The sequence below is a fragment of the Pogona vitticeps genome, chromosome 1 (genome assembly GCF_051106095.1).
Source record: "Pogona vitticeps strain Pit_001003342236 chromosome 1, PviZW2.1, whole genome shotgun sequence".
NCBI classification, from domain to species: Eukaryota; Metazoa; Chordata; class Lepidosauria; order Squamata; family Agamidae; genus Pogona; species Pogona vitticeps.
Window position 1 is genome coordinate 41185946 of NC_135783.1, and position 21021 is coordinate 41206966.

Consider the following 21021-nt stretch of genomic DNA (forward strand, 5'->3'; position numbering starts at 1 on the left):
GTGGAAATTATATTTATGATTAAAGCAAGTCATGCATGGAGTCTGTGCTATCATTGATTATGTGGGCCTAATAAGATGTTGATCATGTTAACATGACTAGTTTCTTTGGTTTAACACAGTTAACAGTTCCAGCAGGAATCAGGAAAAATTGCCTGTTCTTTGGCCCTACTGCCAAATGGCAAAGGTGACGTTTTAGATTAAGAAGGACAAGATGAAGATGACATTTGGATGGATGCAGGATTCTCAGCAATCTTTCTGGGTGTGTGAAATTTTAGCCCTTATGAGGCAGGGCACAATATGTATCTGCTTCTTTCTCCTGCTCCCAAGTACTCTGCCTCTTACCCTTTTTGTTTGCTTGCTTACCTCAGGTGAGCAAAGCCTTTGCAAATCAGGAATTGTTCTTGTGGCTTCATGGCATGCAGAAAGGATCACTGCACAGAGGCATGATTTACTCTGCCACTGATTCTTTGGTGCTTCCCTACTGCTTTCTTTGTGATAAATACTACCACCAATCCACTCTATAGTAGAGTGTGGAGAACCATTACCAAAGTGTCAGCAACCTTGGCAAACATATTTCTGAGGTGCTCTGATAAAGGCTGGGGAAATGGGCAAAGCGTGAGTATATTGTTAATTGTTGAATGTAAACAAGAGGCAGCCGAAGGAATGTGGCACAGCTCTCCAGCCTAATTGCAAGGCTGACTCATTTCATTCTTTTGCACACATGATTCTTGCCAGCTTTGTCAAGGGAGACATCGCACCCAGTGTGGAATGAACGAGGGACAGCAGTTCCATGGCCACACAACCCAGAGGAGAATGACAGCAACCATTTAGCTTCTGTCACAGAGTTAGGGAAAAGAGACTGGAGGTTAACAGGGTCTTGCTAGAAGTAGAAAGAACCCAGGAGCCCACCTATCTGGTACAGACTGGCCTCGAAGCAGAGTTTGCTCCCTGGTGGCCTCTGTGAGCAACTGAGTTGTGAGTTCTGCTGCTCACATGACCTGAAGACAAATGGAAATATGTATTGTCCTGTTTTAAACTCATGCTGCATGAGAGCAATTGTGAGGGTCTTCAAAAGTCAGGCTTTTGCACCAATGCTACCAATCAAGCAGAGTTTTATAAGCCTGAACGAAATAAGGCTCTTCCCTTCAGTTGCCAAATTGAAGATTGGACAGCCAAGTAAAAATAAAAAGTAAAAAAATAACATCACACAGACATTCCAGATAGGCTGCTTTCATACTATTAATGCTTGTGCACGAGATGACATTATGCATACACATGGATGGCATTATATTGGATAACTGCATTTCTAAAGTGATGTACATATGTACGTCTACCTTGAATGCTGAGCAACTGTGACTCTCTTATAATGCAGGTGCTTTGTATGCAAACATTGCCAGGTTACATCTCTAGCATCTAGAGTGGGTGCTGGGATCCTTATCTGTAATTCTGGACAGCCATTGCCAGTCAATGAAGACCGTAAAACTAGATGCATCAATGTCTTGACACAGTTTAAGACAGGCTCCATTGTTCCTACTAATGCACAATGTTCCTGCATAGATTCCTGACCCAGAAAGAGGCAGAACTTGGAAAAGGTAAAATTTTTGGGAGGGGAGACTTCAGCTCCCAGAACAATCAGCACGTTCAGCTATCAGGATCCCTCCCCCCGCACCCCAAGCATGGCTCCTACAAAGATGTTTCTCTCACGTCCTATGACTCTAAACCACATGTACTGTGCTGCTACCTAGAAATGTACTTTTCAATATTATTTATACAGCAATATCTGATGCCATGTGTAGGCTATATATGGTGAAATGCACATGTGGGGGCCAAACCACATGTTAAAGGAAATGGTTGCTTTCTGCCATTGTAATGTTTTCCTTTTATTCAAGCAGTCACTTTAGGCACCAAGAGACTTGCAAATGAGGCTGAAGTTGTTCATCCAATGACTGGCCACAAAACAAATGCAAGCAAATTCAAAAAATTCAGAGTATGTTCACATTGCTTAGAATCAGGTATCTTTTATCACTTCAGGGAGTTGTGCCTCTAGTGTCATACTAACTACAGTATATCATCTAATTTGGACCTTAATTTCCTGGCTGGCCACAGAATACAGCTGAAGCCTCACCTTCATCTATGAGACAATTTGTCATCTTGTGCAGTACCTGCTTCTCAGACAGCACAAGATACGTGGAGCCACTACTGGTCTAGCTCAGGGGCCCAAAACCATTCTGAAACTGCTGGTCTTTGACTTTAATAAATTCAATTCAGGTTCTGAAACTTTGAGAAAGATAGATAAATAAAATTTTATTACGGTCAAAGACCAGCCACTTTGAGAAAGTGTATTGGATACCATCGCTATCACAAAATGGCTGCCGTTGGCCATGGGGATTCAGAAAATGGGTGCTATAAGGTCTGGTTAGAGTTATTTAATTTTCAAAGAGTGCATTTTAAAATTGCCAAATTTTCATTATATTTATATGCTAATTCCCCCTTTAAAAAAACAGTCAAGCATGCAAACAGTGACTGTAGGTCTGTCTGTGCCATAGGCAGTTTGTAGTTTGGGAAGGAAGACAAGATGCAAACCATGTGCTTACCCTTGCCTGACCCGTAGCTAGATAATTTAATTAAGTACTGTACACAACATGAGGAGAAGATAAAGGCACAGTGGAATATCTTTGTGAATGCCATGGCATCCCTATTCACTTCCTTTTAGATGTTTAATGAAGGCAAATATGCTCAGGCCAAGGCAGAAGATATTAGAATCCCACAACATGTACAGATAAATCTGCAAACAGATGAAAAGCATTCTTTGCATGAAGAAACAACATGCAAATACTCAGGACAACTTGCACTAAGAAGCCCCATGTTGCAGGACCGCAATTGCCAGCATTCTTGCCAGAATAACCAAAGGTTAAGGATGATGGCAGTTTTAGCTGATAAAATCTGAAGGGCGAGAAATTTTCCCCTCTGATTTAGCACCATTAAGGCTGTAATCCTAGTTGTGCTTATCTGGGAGAAAGCAGTAGGAGAGATTTCCAACCAACTCATAGGATTGTTTACCTTACCCAACCAAGCAAACAAACAAAACATGGGAGTGATTTCTGGACATGCCATCTTCAAATATTTGAAGGGCTGTCACACAGAATATGGAGTGAGCTTGTTTTCTGCAGTTCCAGAAGGTAGGACCTGAAGGAACTGGTTTAAATAAAAGGAGAGGAGATTTTGGCTTAACTTTAGGAATAACTTAATAACAAGAAGAGCTGTTCAACAAGGGAATGGGCTGTCTCAGAGGGCAGTAGATTCACCAGAGTTGGTGGTTTTGAAACAGAGGTGGAATGACCATCTGTCAGGGATGCTTTAGGTAGGGACTGGACTCAATGAGCCTTGTGGTCCCTTCTAGGTATGGTCTTCTATGACATTCTCTTTAGTTCCCCAAGCCATCTAGTTTGTATTTGGCCCTCTTTCCTCAGGCTAGCACCCTTTAGGTGAGCTTGGCAACAACGTCTGTGCTGGTAGGTGCTGAGTACTGGAGTTCATCACATCTGGAAGGCTATGGGCTGGGCAAGACTACATTTAGAGACAATAAAGTAGGCTTTAAAATAACTTTTCTCAATTGTTTTGTGACATTCATTATCTCTCTCTCAAGGGACAGTAGCTTAACCAGTTTTTGTTGTTGTTTAGTCATTAAGTCGTGTCTGACTCTTCGTGACCCCATGGACCAGAGCACGCCAGGCCCTCCTGTCTTCCACTGCCTCCCGGAGTTGGGTCAAATTCATGTTGGTTGCTTCGATGACACTGTCTGGCCATCACATCCTCTGTTGTCCCCTTCTCTTCCTTTCACACTTTCCCAACATCAGAGTCTTTTCCAGAGGTTGTTCTTTGTATAAGGTTGTTATTTGTATATATTCCTTATACAAAGAACAACCTTAGGAAATGGGTTGTTAATTGGAGAGAGGTTTATAATTTTTTTAATCTTTGCCTTTAAGGTTGTCAGACTAGCAGAGTCCAAATACATGCCTACACATGCTCTCCTACAAGCCTAAGCTAGAATATTGCATCTTCTTGTTACACCTGTTTTCTGTTCTTCCCGCAAAGACTGGAGAGCATTTAGCCCTTGTTCTCACGAAGCAGAGCAGGGTGATAGGGAGTTGCCAAAGAAAATTAAGTAAGCAAATATTGAAACTGGGTTTGGCATATTCCAACCTTGCACACACCCAGTGGCTGCACATCTCTGGATTTCCATGAAAAGCTCAGTTCATATGTAAGAACTAAAATCACAATCCTCTACTTTCTAGCAATGCTGTTGTGTGCATATTGCAGTTGTTTTGGTCTGATGATATTTTAGCTTAGTATTCATAGCCTGAGAGTTTTCATGGACCTAGTGTTGACTATGGAGACATTGGCAATGTCAACAGCTAGGGGCTGAGCTTGGAAAAGTTGCTGGCTGGGGGATTTTGGGTGTTGCAGTCCAAAAAAGTGACACTTTTGAGCTCTGGCCAGCAGTACATTTCATCAGGCTGATTGTTTAGATAAGACACATTATCTACAGAAAATGAAACTTACCACAGACACTGATTACATCAGAAATAGACTATTTTTACAAAAATAGTCTATACAAATGAGCAAGAAGAACTTGGCTTTTTCAGTAGCATTTATTTAGATCACTCTCAGACAGATTGGCCACGCTAAATCAAAGTAATGATTTTTAAACAATATTGGTTATTGCATTCATTACACACTCCCACTTCATTCCAAAGACTGAAGCTGTTCTTGTGTTCTTTTCAGTTCTTTTCTTTAATGTTTTATTTGCTTCTACATAAAAGGTCAGCATTCATAGCTGCGATTCTCAGTTTAAAAGGAAAACAATAACCACTGGCATTTGCCAACTCTCTATGTGTGCTATCACCGCCTTCATGTATTTGAGCCACATTATTGCAATGCAGCATAAATGATAAACTAGGTCAGTGGTTCTCAAACTGGGGTCCCCATATGTTCTTGGACTTCAATTCCCAGAAGAGATTGCCACTCTCTGGGAGTTGCAACCCAAGAACATCTGGGGACCTCAGTTTGAGAACCACTGAACTAGGTGACCAAAGATAGTCTAACATTAGGAAAATGGGATATTCAGGTAATATAATAGTAGTATATTATGCTCACTTGCACTTGCTGACTTTAAATTTGTACAGAGAATGTTGGGAGCCAAATGTAATACTGTGAATCAGTGCTTAGTGGGAAAGCAACATGCATGGATCACTTAATAACAGGATAGAATCCTGACATTTCAGTTAGGCTCACAAATATCCTAGAATGCTTCCATCCAGATCCAAGACTCCTAGTGTTAAAAATCAAAAAAAGGATTTCTACAGAAGGAAAAAAAAGCAGAAGAAATCGTGGGAAACCTAGAAGGATTACCAATGGGAGGTCTGGATCTATTGTAATATTATGCAAAGGAAGCAGAGGGATTGTGAAATAGAAGCATCATCTAGAGGCACTTGTAATTTAAATCAGAGAAGACATTTTGAACATTCTTGGTTTAATTTTCCAGATCAAGCCCCTTTATGTATCACAACTCCTCATCTCTTAGTTGCCATGATGTCTGGGCTGGTGTCTCTTCCTCCATTTTTAGACAGAAGAAGTTGCTTTAAAAATAGCGCGTGCAAAGCTGCAGCTAAGCTCCAGCGCCACTTTCCTAATGTCATTGGAGGCAGATGTTATGTTAGATTTCCCTGATCCAGGTGCCAATTTAAAAAGCTGTTGTTTTTCCGTCCATTGTGATGTCTCCTGCCCTTCGGCGTTTGCTGACTCTCTGAGTCACCACAACACAAACAATCAGGGATCCTACCAAAATTCCAGTTGTAGTTGCTATAATCACAGCCCACCCTCTGTTGTTCCCTGCTTCAGGTCCGAAAGTTTTCAGGTAGCTGTTTTCTGATGTGAATAGAAAGGGGTGCTCCTGCAGCAGAAAGATGTTTGCAATATATTTACAAGAAGACACATTCAGTCTGCATGTCATAAATTCATTTTCTCCAAATAATAAGAAACCCAAACATCCTCCCCCAGTATAGAAGCAGTAAAATACAGGTGGTAGCAAACCATTTTTTGTTGCTAAGATTTGATTTTCCTTCAGGCTTTGGACTTTTTTAAAAAAATGACAACTACCAGCTTTCTAGTATGGCTTCAAGTTTGTAAGTCACAGGCCAGCAAGTGGCGGCCGAGGGTAAAAAATGGTCACATTCATTTCCCTGCTACCGGTTCCTTTCCTCTCTCTGTCACCCCCTTGACCCTTCGTTTCTGTTCAGTAGGAAGGACAGGTGACTTCTATCACAGGCATATGCAGTGTATAAACAGCTATGAGGGGGTCTCTTTGAAATGCTGTGGTGAATCGCCTCTCCAAGCATGATCCTCCCATCTCAATGGGTCTCAGGACAGTACAGGGCGGGATTGCTGTCTAGTCTGGAACCATGTCCTCGGCCACAGGCCTGAACTGATTGCTCAGACAGGGCTTTTGAAATCAGGCCAAGGATCGCAGGAAATTAGGCTGAATTTGCTTCTCCCTATTTTAAAGCAACATTTTTCTATGAGGTACTACAGAAACATTCATTTTCCCTCCTAGCAGTCCCGCATGCCATCAACTAACATCTTTCCTTGAAGTCATTAGGTCTCTATTGGATCTGTGCTGCTTTTAATACATTTGTTTTAAATCTCCAGCAGGGAATGTACAACTCAGTTCAGCTTGGGTGAAATGAAACTTTTTCATTTGGTTTGCTTTTCTAATGAATAGAATAACGAGTTTGGGGGCTAAATCCAGGTTAACAGGGTTTTTTCCCCACTAAACGCATTGACTTTTATCAGCAGATATGGTCCATCGGCCACACTTTGCACATGGCCACATGAGTGGCTCCACACAGTAGAACTGTGGATCTCAGAGAATTGTGCTTCGCATGCTCTTGTCTCTTTGCTGCCTAGTTTTATTAGGGAAACAAGACGATTTTCATGCTGCATAACCTCTGTGAAGGATGGCATTGTTTAATGTGTTTAAAATACATTTGAGACAGAATGATGTATATCAAAAGCAAGAACATCTTCTTTTATTGCAGCACAGTCCAATCTCTTCACTGTTGTCCTAAACTGCTGGAAATATTGCATGCCTTTTGAGACTGGAAAGACTGTCAAACAATGCAATGGCAATACATTATTCTCTCTCTCTTGCTTCAGCTTTTGCAGAGAGCCACACCCCCCTCTGCTTAAGAGTTCTTTTCCTGTTCTTTTGTTAAGATCACCAGGAGAGGCCTTTCTGTCAGTCCCACCACCTTACAGGTGTGCTTGGTGGGGACACAGGAGAGGGCCTTCTTTGTTGATGCTCCCAGACTCTGGAACTCCCTCCCACAGGAGGTTAAACTGGCCCCATCTTGGCTGTCATTCTGCAAGCAGGCAAAGACCTTTCTCTTCAGGCAAAATTTCCGTTAGTGGCTGGATGCCTGAGTGGGATTTTCAAATGGACTGTTATGCCTTACTACTTTGAATGTGTTTTTAGTATTGCTTTTGTTTAAAATTCTCAGAGTGGTAGTTGTTTGTTTCCTTTTAATATTTGTACACATACTGTTTTTAGCTTTAAGTATTGTATTTTAATGCTGTAAGCTACTTTTGGTTCTTTTTTAGGTGAAAGGTAGGGTAAAATATATGATAAAATATATGATGAACTGTCTCTGACCAAGACCAGACTCCTCAGTTTCTCTATAGGTTCTTTCCCTTCTCTGTTGTGTCATTTTTGTCCTTAAAACCTATTTCTGAAGGATTTTCCTACATTCTGCCCTCTAATCACCAGTCTGCTATTATTTAATATATTAAGAGAACATATGTGGCTACAAACAGGTCCTCATCCTTCGGGAACAGCTCCTGAGGAGGCAGGTGGGAAGATGTTCATAGGGGAAATGATCTTGGTGGGGGAGGGTTAATCCCCAAATTCAGTGTACCCAAGTCAACATTCTCCAACCCACTGATTTTTCCCCCCTTGCTTTTTTTGTTTGTTTGTTTTTTGAAAAGCAGTAGATCTCTGGCATTTCATTGAGTTAAAACCTCAGGTAAATTTTGCTTTCACTGTGAATAACCACCGTGGAGGAGACAGTTCTCTTTGGGACCACAGTGGGGACAAAGAGTTAAAGCCCTCAGCCCATCTCCACTGTAACATTGGTTCCATATCTGTTCCCTCTACATGCTGTGCTTTGTTTTGTATGCTATGGCTACCTACCTGGCCTACGTGGCAAACTTCATATCTAGGTTAGACCTTGGAAGCCTTTAAAGCCAGATTGGACAAATTCATGGAAGGAAAGCCATATCAAAGCCTTTTAATTATGTTAGCTTGTATACTATCTCCACAGTCAACACTAGCTACTGAGAAGCCAATGGTAGAGGTACTACAGTGGTGCCTCGCAAGATGAATGCCTCGTGGGATGAAAAACTCGCAAGACGAATGGTTTTGGCAATGGGGTTGATGACTCGCAAGATGAATGTTCTTATGACTGTGCTTCGCAAGACGAATGTTTTCCGTTTTTTGTTCCTGCCTCATGTTTGCTGGTTTTTAAATGTTTTTCTATGATGTTTAAAAAGTTAAAGTTTTTTGATTGAAATTTTTGAAATCATCTGCACAATATGCATGGCTTTAAAGAGCACTTAATAAACCCTTTGTAAACCAAATTTGACTTTGTTCTGACTTTTTTTCACAAGACAACATTAACCGCGGAACAAATTAAATTCATCTTGCGAGGCACCACTGTATTGCTTTTAGGTCTTGCCAAAAGGACATCTAGTTAAGCAAGGTGAGGAACAGGAGGCAGGGTTAGAGGAAGATCAGTGCTTGTAACAGTATTGGTAAATCTTAGCTGGGAGATTCTGGGATCAATAGTAAACAATAACATTTTTTACGAGCTCAAATTTGATAAAGGACAGCTTTTAAAAATAATATCTTATTTACATTATCTTTCTGCAGACTTTTTGTTACTTACTGATGTTGGACACTTGAGTTTCGACCTTTCATATGTGAAGTTATTGTATGACTGTTTAAGTGCAACTGGTTGTAGCTGAAAAGAAGATGGACAAAATGCCTTATCATTATTCAATTGTTAGTCTATGATCTTCACATAACTTTCATAGCAGTATCAAGCCACACTTAGAAACTATGAGTCACTGTTCTGGATTACAGCATTCCACAACTGTCCCTACTATATTATTACGGTCCTGTGTGTACTACTATATTTATATAGTTAAGGTTTGGAAAGTATTATATCGCTTTTACGGATACTGAAGTTTTTTTTTAAAAAAAAATAATAAATGATTTTTCAAAGGCCACAAAAGCAGACAAAGAAAAACCTATAAGAAAGAAATCCTCATTTTAAACTCCAGGACATTAAAAATGATCCATAAGAGTCTTCAATTGCAGTGAGTTGTAGTCCACAAACATCTATGTCAAATACAATGTGTTTTCCTTTAAGGTGCAACAGTGCTTTTTTCTTGTATTTGCTGCATCCAACTAACTAACATGACAATCAAACTGGAAAAAAATCCCATTTAAATGGCAAATGGACCAGGGCAAACAAGAAATGGATTCTAAATCAAATCAAGCCTAAACTATATCTGGAGGCAAAAAAATATTGAAGCTGAGACTACCCTACTTTGGGCATATCATGAGAAGGCAGGGTTCTGTGGAAAAAGACAAATAATGCTGGGAAAGGTGGAAGGCAGCAGAAAAAGAGGAAGACCATATATAAGATGGATTGACTCCCTGAAGGAAGCTACAGGCTTTTGTTTACAAGAGCTGAGCCAGGCTATTGAGGACAGGACATTTTGGAGATTGCTCATCCATAGGGTTGCCATAAATCGGAGGCGATTCCATGGCACATAAGAAAAACAACAAATAACAAATGTATGATATAAGACTAGAATAGGTGTTAGTTTATGTCATGTTCTCTGCCACCAGAAAAGGTGACATGTGTAGAGATGGAAACTAATGGCCCCAAGAGGGTTGAGAGAATACATGGCCTGTGCAACCTGATTCTCATTTAAATGAGACTTATCTGCAAATAAATGTGCACTAGGAGTGTAGGGTGAGTTTTAGCTTCCTAGTACTAGCTAGAAAAACAGGAATGAGCTGGCTGATATCCAGAAGGTGATTCAGCATCATACTTGGTTTGTGTACAAGCCATGAGGTTTAGACAGCCCTTCTCCCAAACACGGGTGCAACAGAAAGGAGGAACGAAATTAACTTTGCCAGCTGGCAACATTACTTGTTTCTCCAGCCCTTTTTAGGAGGCAATTCTTGCTGCCTGATTGGAGCTCCTGATAGAGAGCAATCAGGATGCTGCCAAGAGTATTCTCTGGGAAATATAAGTCACGTGAACTACAGTATAGTCAGCTGCCTGCAATCCACGCTTTTCCCCCCATCCCTTCATCTCTGTCTACCTGGAGACTGTTCCTTAATTGCTTTGCTTCAGAAAGACAGCACAATCCTGCTGTGCCTTTAATAAGGCCTGTGGGCTACGCCTCAGCTGGATATCAGGAAAGCTGTACTCCACAATAGGGTAAAGCTTTGCCCCTCTGTCTTTATCCCAGCCTTTCCCCAAGGGCATGCTGGACTATGAGATCTGAGTTATGAGAGTTCTAGTTCCAGCTGGAAAAGGCTGCTACACCCACTATGCCTATGGTGCATTGTGAAGGGGCAGCCTTTTAGTTTCCCATTTGGTTCAGAGCAACTTAAAAAGCACTTCCACTCAGATCTGGGTGACAAAGTATTGTTAATCCTGGTTGCTACCATTTGTTTATTTCTGTTAATTTTATCCTTTTCTGTAACTGGGCATGTCTTGATACCATTAAATCACAAGTAGAAAACTTATACCTTGTTTATATTGAAAAATGTGGCGAAATTTCAACTATTGTAAGAAATAGGATACTGTGTTAGATAGGTCTGGTCCAGTTCTACGTTTCTTATATTTATATGAACAACAGACTGTGCTTTCATCCCTTATTTATATATTGCCTTTCTCCCTGAACTGGGATTCAAGGCATGTTATAGTTATGGAACTGAATACATTTTTCTTCACTCTGATCTTACTCTGTTGTTCCCATTCTACAGATGGCAGGCACAAACTGAGGTATACTTCAATTTGAAGCACTAGCTTAAGATGACTTAGTGATTTCTTAGGTGAGCAAGGATTTCCTTCATAGTTTGGTAGTAAAATGCATGGGTAACATGGGAATAAATGCCAGATTCAATGCCTGATATCTCCAAGGAGGACTTGAAAATACTCAGTTATGACACTCTAGAAAGATGCTGCCAGCCAGTGGAGGCAATAATGAGTGAGACTATAGAGCAAGCCCAAGACACTTTGGTACTTGAGGGAATCCAGCATATGGTACACCCCTACTCCCCAAGTAAAAGTGAACAGTACACAAATCCAGTTAGATTAATTCTTCCACAAATGCCGCCCCATGACAGTTAAATTACAGTAATATCAAAGTCAATAACTAACAGTATGCCACCAACTCCTGACTTTTAAAATCTGCCATCTGGGGCAGATAGCTTCAGTCTATCTAACAGTGGTGCCCAGCTCTGTTTGATACTGATCCGTGGCATCTTCTTGATCCAGAGAAACCTGCTTTTGTATCTGTTAGATCACATAAGCTCTTCTCTTTATTCTGAATGTCATTAAATAAGACATGCTGGCATACACTCTGTATTTTTGTCTCCAAGGGCTTGTGCTTGCAACAGGGACAATGTGATATACTGAAAGAACAGAACAGTTTTAGAAATCCAGGAAAGGCCAGAAAAGAGGCTGGCTGGAGCAGCTGAAAATGCACTGATTTGGCACACTCCCTTTGCAGCCTTTCATGGCAGAGTGATGGCAAGAATTCCGCTGGAGACTCTAATGTTACCTGACCCAGAAAAACCTTGGGAGAGATGGAGGAAAATTTTTAAAAAAATCTTCCTCTGCTTTCATAATTTTACCTGACTAGACAAGTAAAGTGTTGTTTGACTCATCACAGTAAATCTCGATGGATTAAAACAGAAACTTCAATGGATAGATGACATAACCTTTTTGACTCAAGAACAGAACTGAAGGATATTTACAGCTACAAGGTAATTCTAAAGGCAGGGGCTATGATGATGACTTTGTTGTCCTCAGGGTTGATTAGAAAATGCACTACTTCTGATTCTATGACTTTGGTTCTGGCTCCTTGCATCTTTAAAAACTTCATTTCCTTTCTGCTCCTACCTCCTTAAATTATTTAACATTGAATCCTTATGGAAAATGGCTTATTTAATTATTTTTTATGGAGAGCCATAAGGTCTGTTTCCCCAATCTTTTAAGAACTTAGATACACCATCTGTAATCACTACTGTAGATGCAATCCAAAACACATTTATCTGGGAATTAAGTACCACTGAAGTGAATGAAACTTACTTCTGAATAGACATGCATAAAAGTGTGCACGTTATTTATTTTTCTTATACTGTAGTAGGCTATCTTTTAAATAAGTATGAAGATTAAAAGATTTGTATAAACAGTCCTGTACCATCAATTAATCAAAGGTGCATAAACCCATTAAAAATACTTCATAGTCACACCATTTCCTAATGACTACACTAAGAAACAAATCCTCATCCACCCTTTTCAAAGTCTTGTTTGAAAAGGAATGACTTCTAAAGACCAGCAGTTCAACATACTGAACCATTGTTTTAAATCTGGGTTTAACAAGTTTCCCTTGGGGTAGGGGCATAATGCAAGGATGTAATTCTGTGCCTCCATTGTTGTAAAAGGCTGGTGGTTATTGAAGCACATTTTATAGGCACCAACAATGTCACCCACAACAGCAGGGGCTCATTTCCTTCTTCATGTACTAACATAATCTTTGCCATCATTTGCCAGCAATGTCAGCAAAGGACAAACAGCGCAATCTCTATGCAAGACAACTGAGGGACATAAATCTCACATTAGAAATGGCAACACACAAAAACCTGTTTCATAACATTTCAGTCTCCCCAGACACTCTTTAAATGACCTGCAAGTGACTGTGGTGGAGAAAATAACTACAAAATGAGACCAGAAAGAGAGATAGCTGAAATAAGATACATATATAAATTCCAGAGTATGTCAAAAGGATTAAATATCAACCAGGGATTCTTAGCTCATTATACATTATTAATAAACTGTTCTCCCTATAATCTTGTATAGACTAAAACCTTCACCAGAACCAGAAACTGACTCTGGGAATTGATCAAATGCTGTTTTATTGTACAGAGTAACAGGACTCTCCAACAATTGACTCTTGGTTGAAGCTCCTGCTATTTCACACCTCATAAAATGTGTGGGAGTAATCCACTGAAACCAGAATGTCTATGAAAACAACATTCGTTCTATTAATTACTTGTATCCATATTAGCTATCTTGCTAATCCATTTCCTATGCCTATCCTGTATATAACCTGTATTTTTGCTTTCACTCTAATGTGTTTGAAGAAGTGGAAGCAAGTGTGAAAGCTCACACTGAATTATAACAGTCTTTAAAGTGCCACAATGTTTTTTGGTTTCTTATTTTTTTCTGGATATGCTTGCACAGACTAAGACAGCTACCTCTTTGAACATTATATGCAGTATATTAAATGATTAATAACGTGAGCGTAGTGTTGCTACAGAACCAGAGATTGGGAGTTTGATTCTCCACTGTGCCTCCTGAAAGAAAGGCTAGTCTATGTAGCCTCGGGGAAGCTGGCACAGCATCAAAGTGCCCCAGAGAAGCGAATGCTAAATCAATTCTGAGTACTTTACACATAGGGAACCCTGGAAAGTGTTGTTACAAGTCAGAAGCAACTATTATTGTTGTGAGTAAAAAAGACCATACTTCAGACTTGCTTTAAATACTAGGATTAAGTAAAAGGATTATAAAAATCCAAGCATGTGCAGACTGCATTCAGTCATAACTAAGTAACACAGCTAAGTAAACTGCATCTAAGTCTTTCACACAGCGAATTATAGTGAAAGGTCTTCCCCATCAAAAGCTCTGAGTTGAGTTCAGACAAACATTCTCTTACCATATTATTCCAAAGTGCCATGGCCATCTCTGCGTGACCTCTCTCGGAGAAATGAAAGCAATCAGGTGCAAAGAAACTCAGGTCCGGTTTCCCATCCTGTGATTTAATGCAAATTACTCAGCTTCAGAAGATTTTTTTAAAGTCCTTGTTCATAAGACTCTGCATTTCTCATGTATTATTCTTCTTGATTCTTGAGCCAATCAAAGTCAAATCTCATCACCCCAAAGTAGTTAACTTAATTTTTCTGTATGAAGTCAACTCTTGCCATACCCACCAGTTTAGTAAAGCTCTTGGCATAATGGGCAGCCAGAGATCAGCAGGATTGATGATGCATTATTTTCTCCACTTTAAATGTGATCAGACTGAGAGGACAGCATAACCCTTTCCAAACAGCTGCTTTTATTGTACATAAAAGTAATTACCACTAATATATAAGGAGGACCACATCGCCGCAGGTTCCCTCTGCATGTTAATGCCTCAGTTTGGCAATCTATGGAGGACACACTGACTCTGACAGAATTCTTTGACTTGCAAAGAATCTGCTCATTTTAGTCAAATGTGAAAGTCATTTTTCTGCAAAGAGGAAAAGCTTACTAGTACTGTCATTTACAAAGAGTTTTGGGTCAGGAACGGGAAACTTCTGCCTTAGAATCTGAATAATTACTGAACAATATTAAAGTCCGATTGGAGCAAAAAGTCACAAAAATTAATGATGTAAGCAAGTTGTATACATAGGTTCATCCCACCCATGGGGCCAGCCTATTTGCTCTTTTTAATGCACAGTACGCAATGGCAACAGCATTTCTTTTGAAAATGTCAGTGCAGGTGACCCAGTCTGAATGGGGACTCTAGCATGGGGTCTCAAACTTTTCCAGACTGCCCACCTACCATTTGTGTAGAAAAGTCATCCCACTTTCTTACACAGGAACTTCAGCAGTATGCAAATTGCAGGCACTGCCCCCCTCCCCTATCAGAGTGAGGACAGAGGGTTATTGAATAAGAATTGTACTCCTTGTACTCAAGGGACATAAATGCCCAGCCCTGGTCTCTGGAAGGCTGTGGCATTCTAATGCCACATGGATATGAAAGATGTTTTATTTTAGTGAAAAAGCCCAGTCAACCCCTTGAGTGGACCTTCTTTTTATTATTATTATTATTATTATTATTATTATTATTATTATTATTATTATTATTATTATTATTATTATTATTATTATTATTATTATTATTATTATTATTATTATTATTATTATTATTATTAAATAAAAGTCACTTAATTGGGGGGATGGGAGAGTGCTGGTGGGCTCCAAACATGGCAAAATTGCCTCCCATGGGCCTAGAGGGCAAAAAGGACTTTTTCAAAGAAGTGGTAATTTGGCCACTATTTAAAAAGCTTAACCTGGACCCAAGGCTGGTGGTTAACTACCGACCAGTGGCAAACCTCCCTTATTTGGGCAAAGTGTTGGAGCGGGTTGTGGCCGGGCAACTCCAGGTGCTGCTGGATGAAATGGATTTTCTGGATCCATTTTAATCGGGTTTCAGGGCGGGTTTTGGTACAGAGACTGCCTTGGTCACCCTGTACAATGACCTTTGCTGGGAAAGAGACAGGGGGAGTGTGACCCTGTTGATACTCCTGGACCTCTCAGCAGCTTTTGACACCATCGACCACGGTGTCCTTCTGGATAGACTGATTGGGTTGGGAGTTGGGGGCACCAGTTTATGTTGGTTCTGCTCCTTCCTGGCTGACTGTGTCCAGAGGGTAGTGCTGGGGGACAGTTGCTCTGTCCCATGGCGTTTATGTCATGGGGTTCCTCAGGGCTCAGTACTGTCCCCCATGCTGTTTAACATCTACATGAAACCACTGGGAGAGGTCATCAGGAGGTTTGGGCTGAGGAGTCAGCAATATGCTGATGACACTCAGCTCTACCTCTTGTTTCCACCAATCCAAGTGATGCGGTTTCTGTGCTGAACCTGATAATGGACTGGATGAGGGTTAATAAATTGAAACTCAATCCAGACAAGATGGGAGTGCTGTTAGCGGGTGCTTCGCTGGACAGGTTGGAGGGCCATTTCTCTGCCCTGAATGGGGTTACACTCCCCCTAAGGGACAGGGTCTGCAGCCTGGGGGTGCTCCTGGACCCCAGTCTAACTCTGGAAGCCCAGGTGGACTCGGTGGCCAGGGGCGCCTTCCCTCAGCTGCAGAAATTATACCAGCTATGGCCGTACGTGAACAAGTGGAGTCTCATGACAGTTACACATGCACCGGTAACATCTCATATAGATTATTGCAATGCGCTGTACATGGGTCTGCCTTTGAAGACAGTCGGTGATTGCAACTGGTCCAGAATCGAGCTGCACTGCTGGTGAGTGGTGGGGCCACTAGAGAACACATCAAGCCAATTCTGATTAAATTGCCTTGGTTACCAGTTGCTTCCCAAGCCCAATTCAAAGTGCTTGTTTTGACATATAAAGCCCTAAATGGCTTGGGCCCTGGATACCTGAAGGACTGCCTCCTTCCATATGAACCTACCCGGCAGTTAAGATCTAGTCAGGGGGCCCTTTTGAAAGAGCTGTCTTTCAAGGAGGTAAGAGGGATGGCTTGTAGACAAAGGGACTTTTTGCCAGACTATGGAACGTCCTCCCGACTGAGATTCGTCTGGCGCCAACGCTGATGACATTTCAGCGCCAGGTCAAAACCTTCCTCTTCCAGAAGCCTTTTAATTGAAATAATATCAACTGTGGGTCCTGATGGCAATTTTTAGAGTATATATTTTAATTGTATTTTAATTGTTTTATCTTTTTATTGTATTTATATTGTATTTTAATTGTTGTAATCCACCCAGAGACCTTTGGGTAGAGTGGGTGGTATACAAGTTAAACAAACAAACAAACAAACAAATAAAAGCAAAACGAATAACGGTGTGTGTGAGAGGATTACCCAGTGCATATGAACACCCCTGTTTCAGAGTATGAAAAAAGCCCTACTGTGTATGTGTCTCTTACAATATGCCCCACCATGGTTGATGTGGGCTTGGTAGAAAAGTCTCAATTATCCTTCTCACAAAAAACTTTTTTGTTTCCAAATACAAAGTAATAATCAGTGTCTTTTAAAAAAATGATACTTCTCTTTCAAATTCTGAGATTCTAGCCAGACATGGCGATATGGCATACATGCATATTAATGACTATGGCCAGTATAGCATTCTGAGTGGAAGGCAATTGTTCAAGTATTCTCCCCATTCCGAAAGGCTTTCCTTTGCATGTCTGGTGTCACAATGGTCGCAGGATCAGTCATGCCATCAGTTGGGTGACCGGCTAAATGAGAGGTCCTGCTGGAGCGGACCGAATGCTTGTGTGACTGCCTCCCGTTCTGAATAGGGTACTGGCCAACGTGAGTGACAAATGCCCTAAAGACACTGCTCTCTGTCACTGGGACACAGTGTCACGTCTGTGCATTTTGGAAACAGGAGAACCAAGTGCTGTGTTCATATATATGTTCAAGCACTAACCATTTAACTTATGCCTGTCTATTTTATTTTATTTTATTTTGCATCCCTTGCAGAGAACATGGTTGTAAGGGAGATACAATCCTCTCCCTTTCTCAGAGCACTGATTTGAATGCTGCAGGTAACAAACAGTGACTCACACTGTCTAATGGCATGATGGTGTTTCGGAAAAATGGTTGCACAACAACAGCAAAATCCTCCCGCGGGGTGTAGCGACCACTCTGGATCAACATGACAGTTCTGTCCTATTTAGAAAGGGGAAGAAGTACAAAATAAGAAGTTTAATGTCAAAGCAGAGCTTCTCTCCAGATCACATATTAGATTCAATAGATTAGTAAAGATGACTAGTGACATGGGCAGGGGAGAAGAAGGAAGAGAGAGTGGATGTATTGTCTTTGCCAACGTGGTAGAGGATTACAAGTCACATATCCTATTTAGTACACCCAATGCCATGCTGGTGGTAAAGTATAGAAGCTACAGTTCTGTACACGTGGAAGAAAATAGTCTGGGGAAGGCTGAGCAAGAACAACACAGCTACCTCATTCAACAAAATAAATAAAATAAATAAATAAACACCATTGCAGAGACCACATGGTCTAATTTCTGTCCTTAGTCTGTAATGCAGGAACAGTTATGTGACTCATGTAAGGATGAAGCAGAGAGTGGAACCATGGACGCTTCCAACTGAAGTCTTATGGTGCAATCGCCCTGCCTAGGTTATTAAATATTACAGGATGCCAGACAAACTTGCCTTCAATGTGCAGACCTTCCTTGTTTTCTCCACCCTGTTTCTCCTTTTCCTTCTAATACAGAAGAAAAGGCAGAATAGCTGCACAGAGCCTTTTGATTGGTAGCACTCAGAAAGTTCCATCTGGGAGCACCCAGAGTTATCCCAGCAGGGTCTTAAAACATGCATGGCGAGCTTATAAACCTCTGTTATTACTATCGTAATTATTTCCCAACTTTCTCTACAGTTTCCCAGCAAGACTCCCCAAACAGTTTACAATGGAATCATTAAACCATGATAAAAATGCAAAACTGTAGCACCATTGGTAGGCAAAACAATCAATAAAAATAAGTTAACAAGTTTTAAAACAACTCCAAGTCTGCTTGGGGGTAATTATCTCAAGCTATAATAATCAGTACCCAGAATGATACATGCCTTCCCGAAAAGCTGTCTATTTCACTTTCTCCTTGAAAAGAAAATGAGAAGTTGCTTTTGAGCTTCTCAGAGCAATGATTTGAATAACTGGGGCTCTGACTTCAAACAGGCTCAAGACTTCATCCTATTTAACAGTGAGGGTACACAAAGCAACTAAACACAAAATCTGAATGCATACATTGGGCAGTACCTTATGGCTACTTTTATAGCTAGTATCATATAGCTAGGGTGCAGTCAGGCTAGAGAAATGCCCCCTTCTTTCTTGCATCTTCTGCATTGTGGTCACATGGCATATATACTGTGATAGTGGTTCATACTTTTTTTAACCTTTCCACTTGTTTGGGTGAATTAAATGCGATACATTTGTCTACAACCCTTGATCAGGACATATCGCCTTCTTTTTCTTGTGCCTTTCTCTGCCCCCCTTTCCCTTAAAAATGTTTTGTGGGTACATCGCTGTGTTGGCAAAATACCCTTGGTGACCACGTACTGATCATGGCCATTTCTTCCTATATCCATGCTTCGTTACCCTCTATGGAGCAGAACCCACAGCACACAGCAGTAGCAGTCAAAAGACAGTAGGGGGACTGATGCCCCATACTTGGCAGGAGTATACCAACATGCCAACATTCCAGTTTGAAAATTAATAATAAAAAAAATTAGGGGAGTCAAATGACACAGGTGAGAAAGGTGGGACTGCATTCCAGATGTACAAGAAATGAATCAATTTTGGAGTACACACTCAGTGGGATGTTGGCTTTATTGCACAATGGAACATGGGACAAATATAATAGTAGTGTCGCAGCAGACTGGATTTGATGCAGAGACAGCACCGAGGGTGGGGAATCAATAATGGTCTTGTGTCATCTGAACCCCCGCCCCAAAGGGTCAAAATTCACAAGAGGTAACACAGAGACATTTTGGTGGTGTGATCACAGCCTAAGACTGTTGAACCAGCTGCTCTGTAGTGAATCATGACTGGGGGGAGGATTTCTATGACATTTCACATTTTCTCTGCAACTTACATTTGAACCCATAGGCAAATTCAAACATGTTTATGAGTAATCTGGCCTTTCTCATGAGATTATTAATAAACATGTTCAAATCCACCCATAAGCTCAAACATATGTTGCAGAAAAAATATGACATGTCACAGAAATCCTTCCCCTAGCCCATTGGTCAAATCTTGTTGCTTGTAAATCACACTTCAGTGGGCCAAATTAATCAAAGGGAATTTACTGAGTCAACTTCTCCTACTTTGCATTGATTTAGATAAGCCTACTGCACTTGCAATGTACTGTGCTAAAGTAAACTGCAGTTGGAGTCAGCCCATTCAAATCAATGAAACTCATGGAGGAGTTGAACATACAAAATCTCCATTGATTCAGTTAGCCTATTTTAGTGCAACAGGATTTTGGCCATTAAGTCAATGGTTCTACTTTGGCTGGGACCTGCAGCAGGCTACTGGCAGCTGTGAGGAAGAAGAGATGATAATAAAAGGGAATGGGCGATTATTTGAAATACAGTGATCAACTTATGTGGGAGGAGAGAAGTCATCTCCAACATCAACTGAAATAAGGCCTCAATCTCAAGCATTCTCACTCTGGTAATTATTACCAAGTTAAGGTGTACACCTGCAACAAAGTGTTGCTGTATACAGAGTTCTTTTGTTCTGAATTCTAGGTAATCACTCCTGCCCTTGTGAAGATCCTCTACTCCCATTTAACATGCTCCCCAACAGTTTTCATTTTGTTGGCTCCTGAACATGTTTAGTTCTTCCTGGGTTATTTCACATGCACCCCACACTCCCATTAAGGGGTTTGCCTCGAAATCTTTCTTATGCACAGGAGCTGCATGACAAGTCAAAACCATATTCTGTAAGCAATTTGTGATAGCAGGAAGCAATCCAAACACAACTTTATAACTTTTAAATGGGATCTTGCATCAGGCCATATTTGGCAAGGTAAGTGTAAACAATATGGACTTGCTCTGAGCCAAACTGGGAGAAAGCTGGACAAGTACTTTTAAAGATTTAATTTCTGATCTTAAAAATCTTTTCTACCCCCATCTCCTTTCACACATTTTGTTACTCCCTTGTAGTGAATTCAGTAGTTATTTTTCAATCATGAATCACTACGTCTTCAAAAGGAAAATAATTATTCCTGCTACATGCTTTTTAAAAATTTGAATGTCATCCATCTTGTTGAGATCTGAAAGCTGCTTATATTATATAGGAAAATTTACATAAAATGTGGCTGAAGTACTTCCCAT

General features: G+C 40.7%; 1 protein-coding gene across 1 annotated transcript in view; it reads right to left on the reverse strand.

Annotated features, from left to right (window-relative positions):
* Nucleotides 1–4633: 4633 nt before the first annotated feature.
* PLB1 (phospholipase B1) overlaps nt 4634–21021 on the reverse strand; it is a 127810-nt gene continuing 111422 nt past the window's right edge. Inside the window, exons 43-46 of the mRNA XM_072991271.2 lie at nt 17729–17833; nt 14083–14178; nt 9003–9077; nt 4634–5953 (exon numbers count right to left, since the gene is read on the reverse strand). Of these exons, the coding sequence (XP_072847372.2) occupies nt 5744–5953; nt 9003–9077; nt 14083–14178; nt 17729–17833 (486 nt within the window). The 3' untranslated portion in view covers nt 4634–5743. The remainder of the gene's footprint in view (nt 5954–9002; nt 9078–14082; nt 14179–17728; nt 17834–21021) is intronic.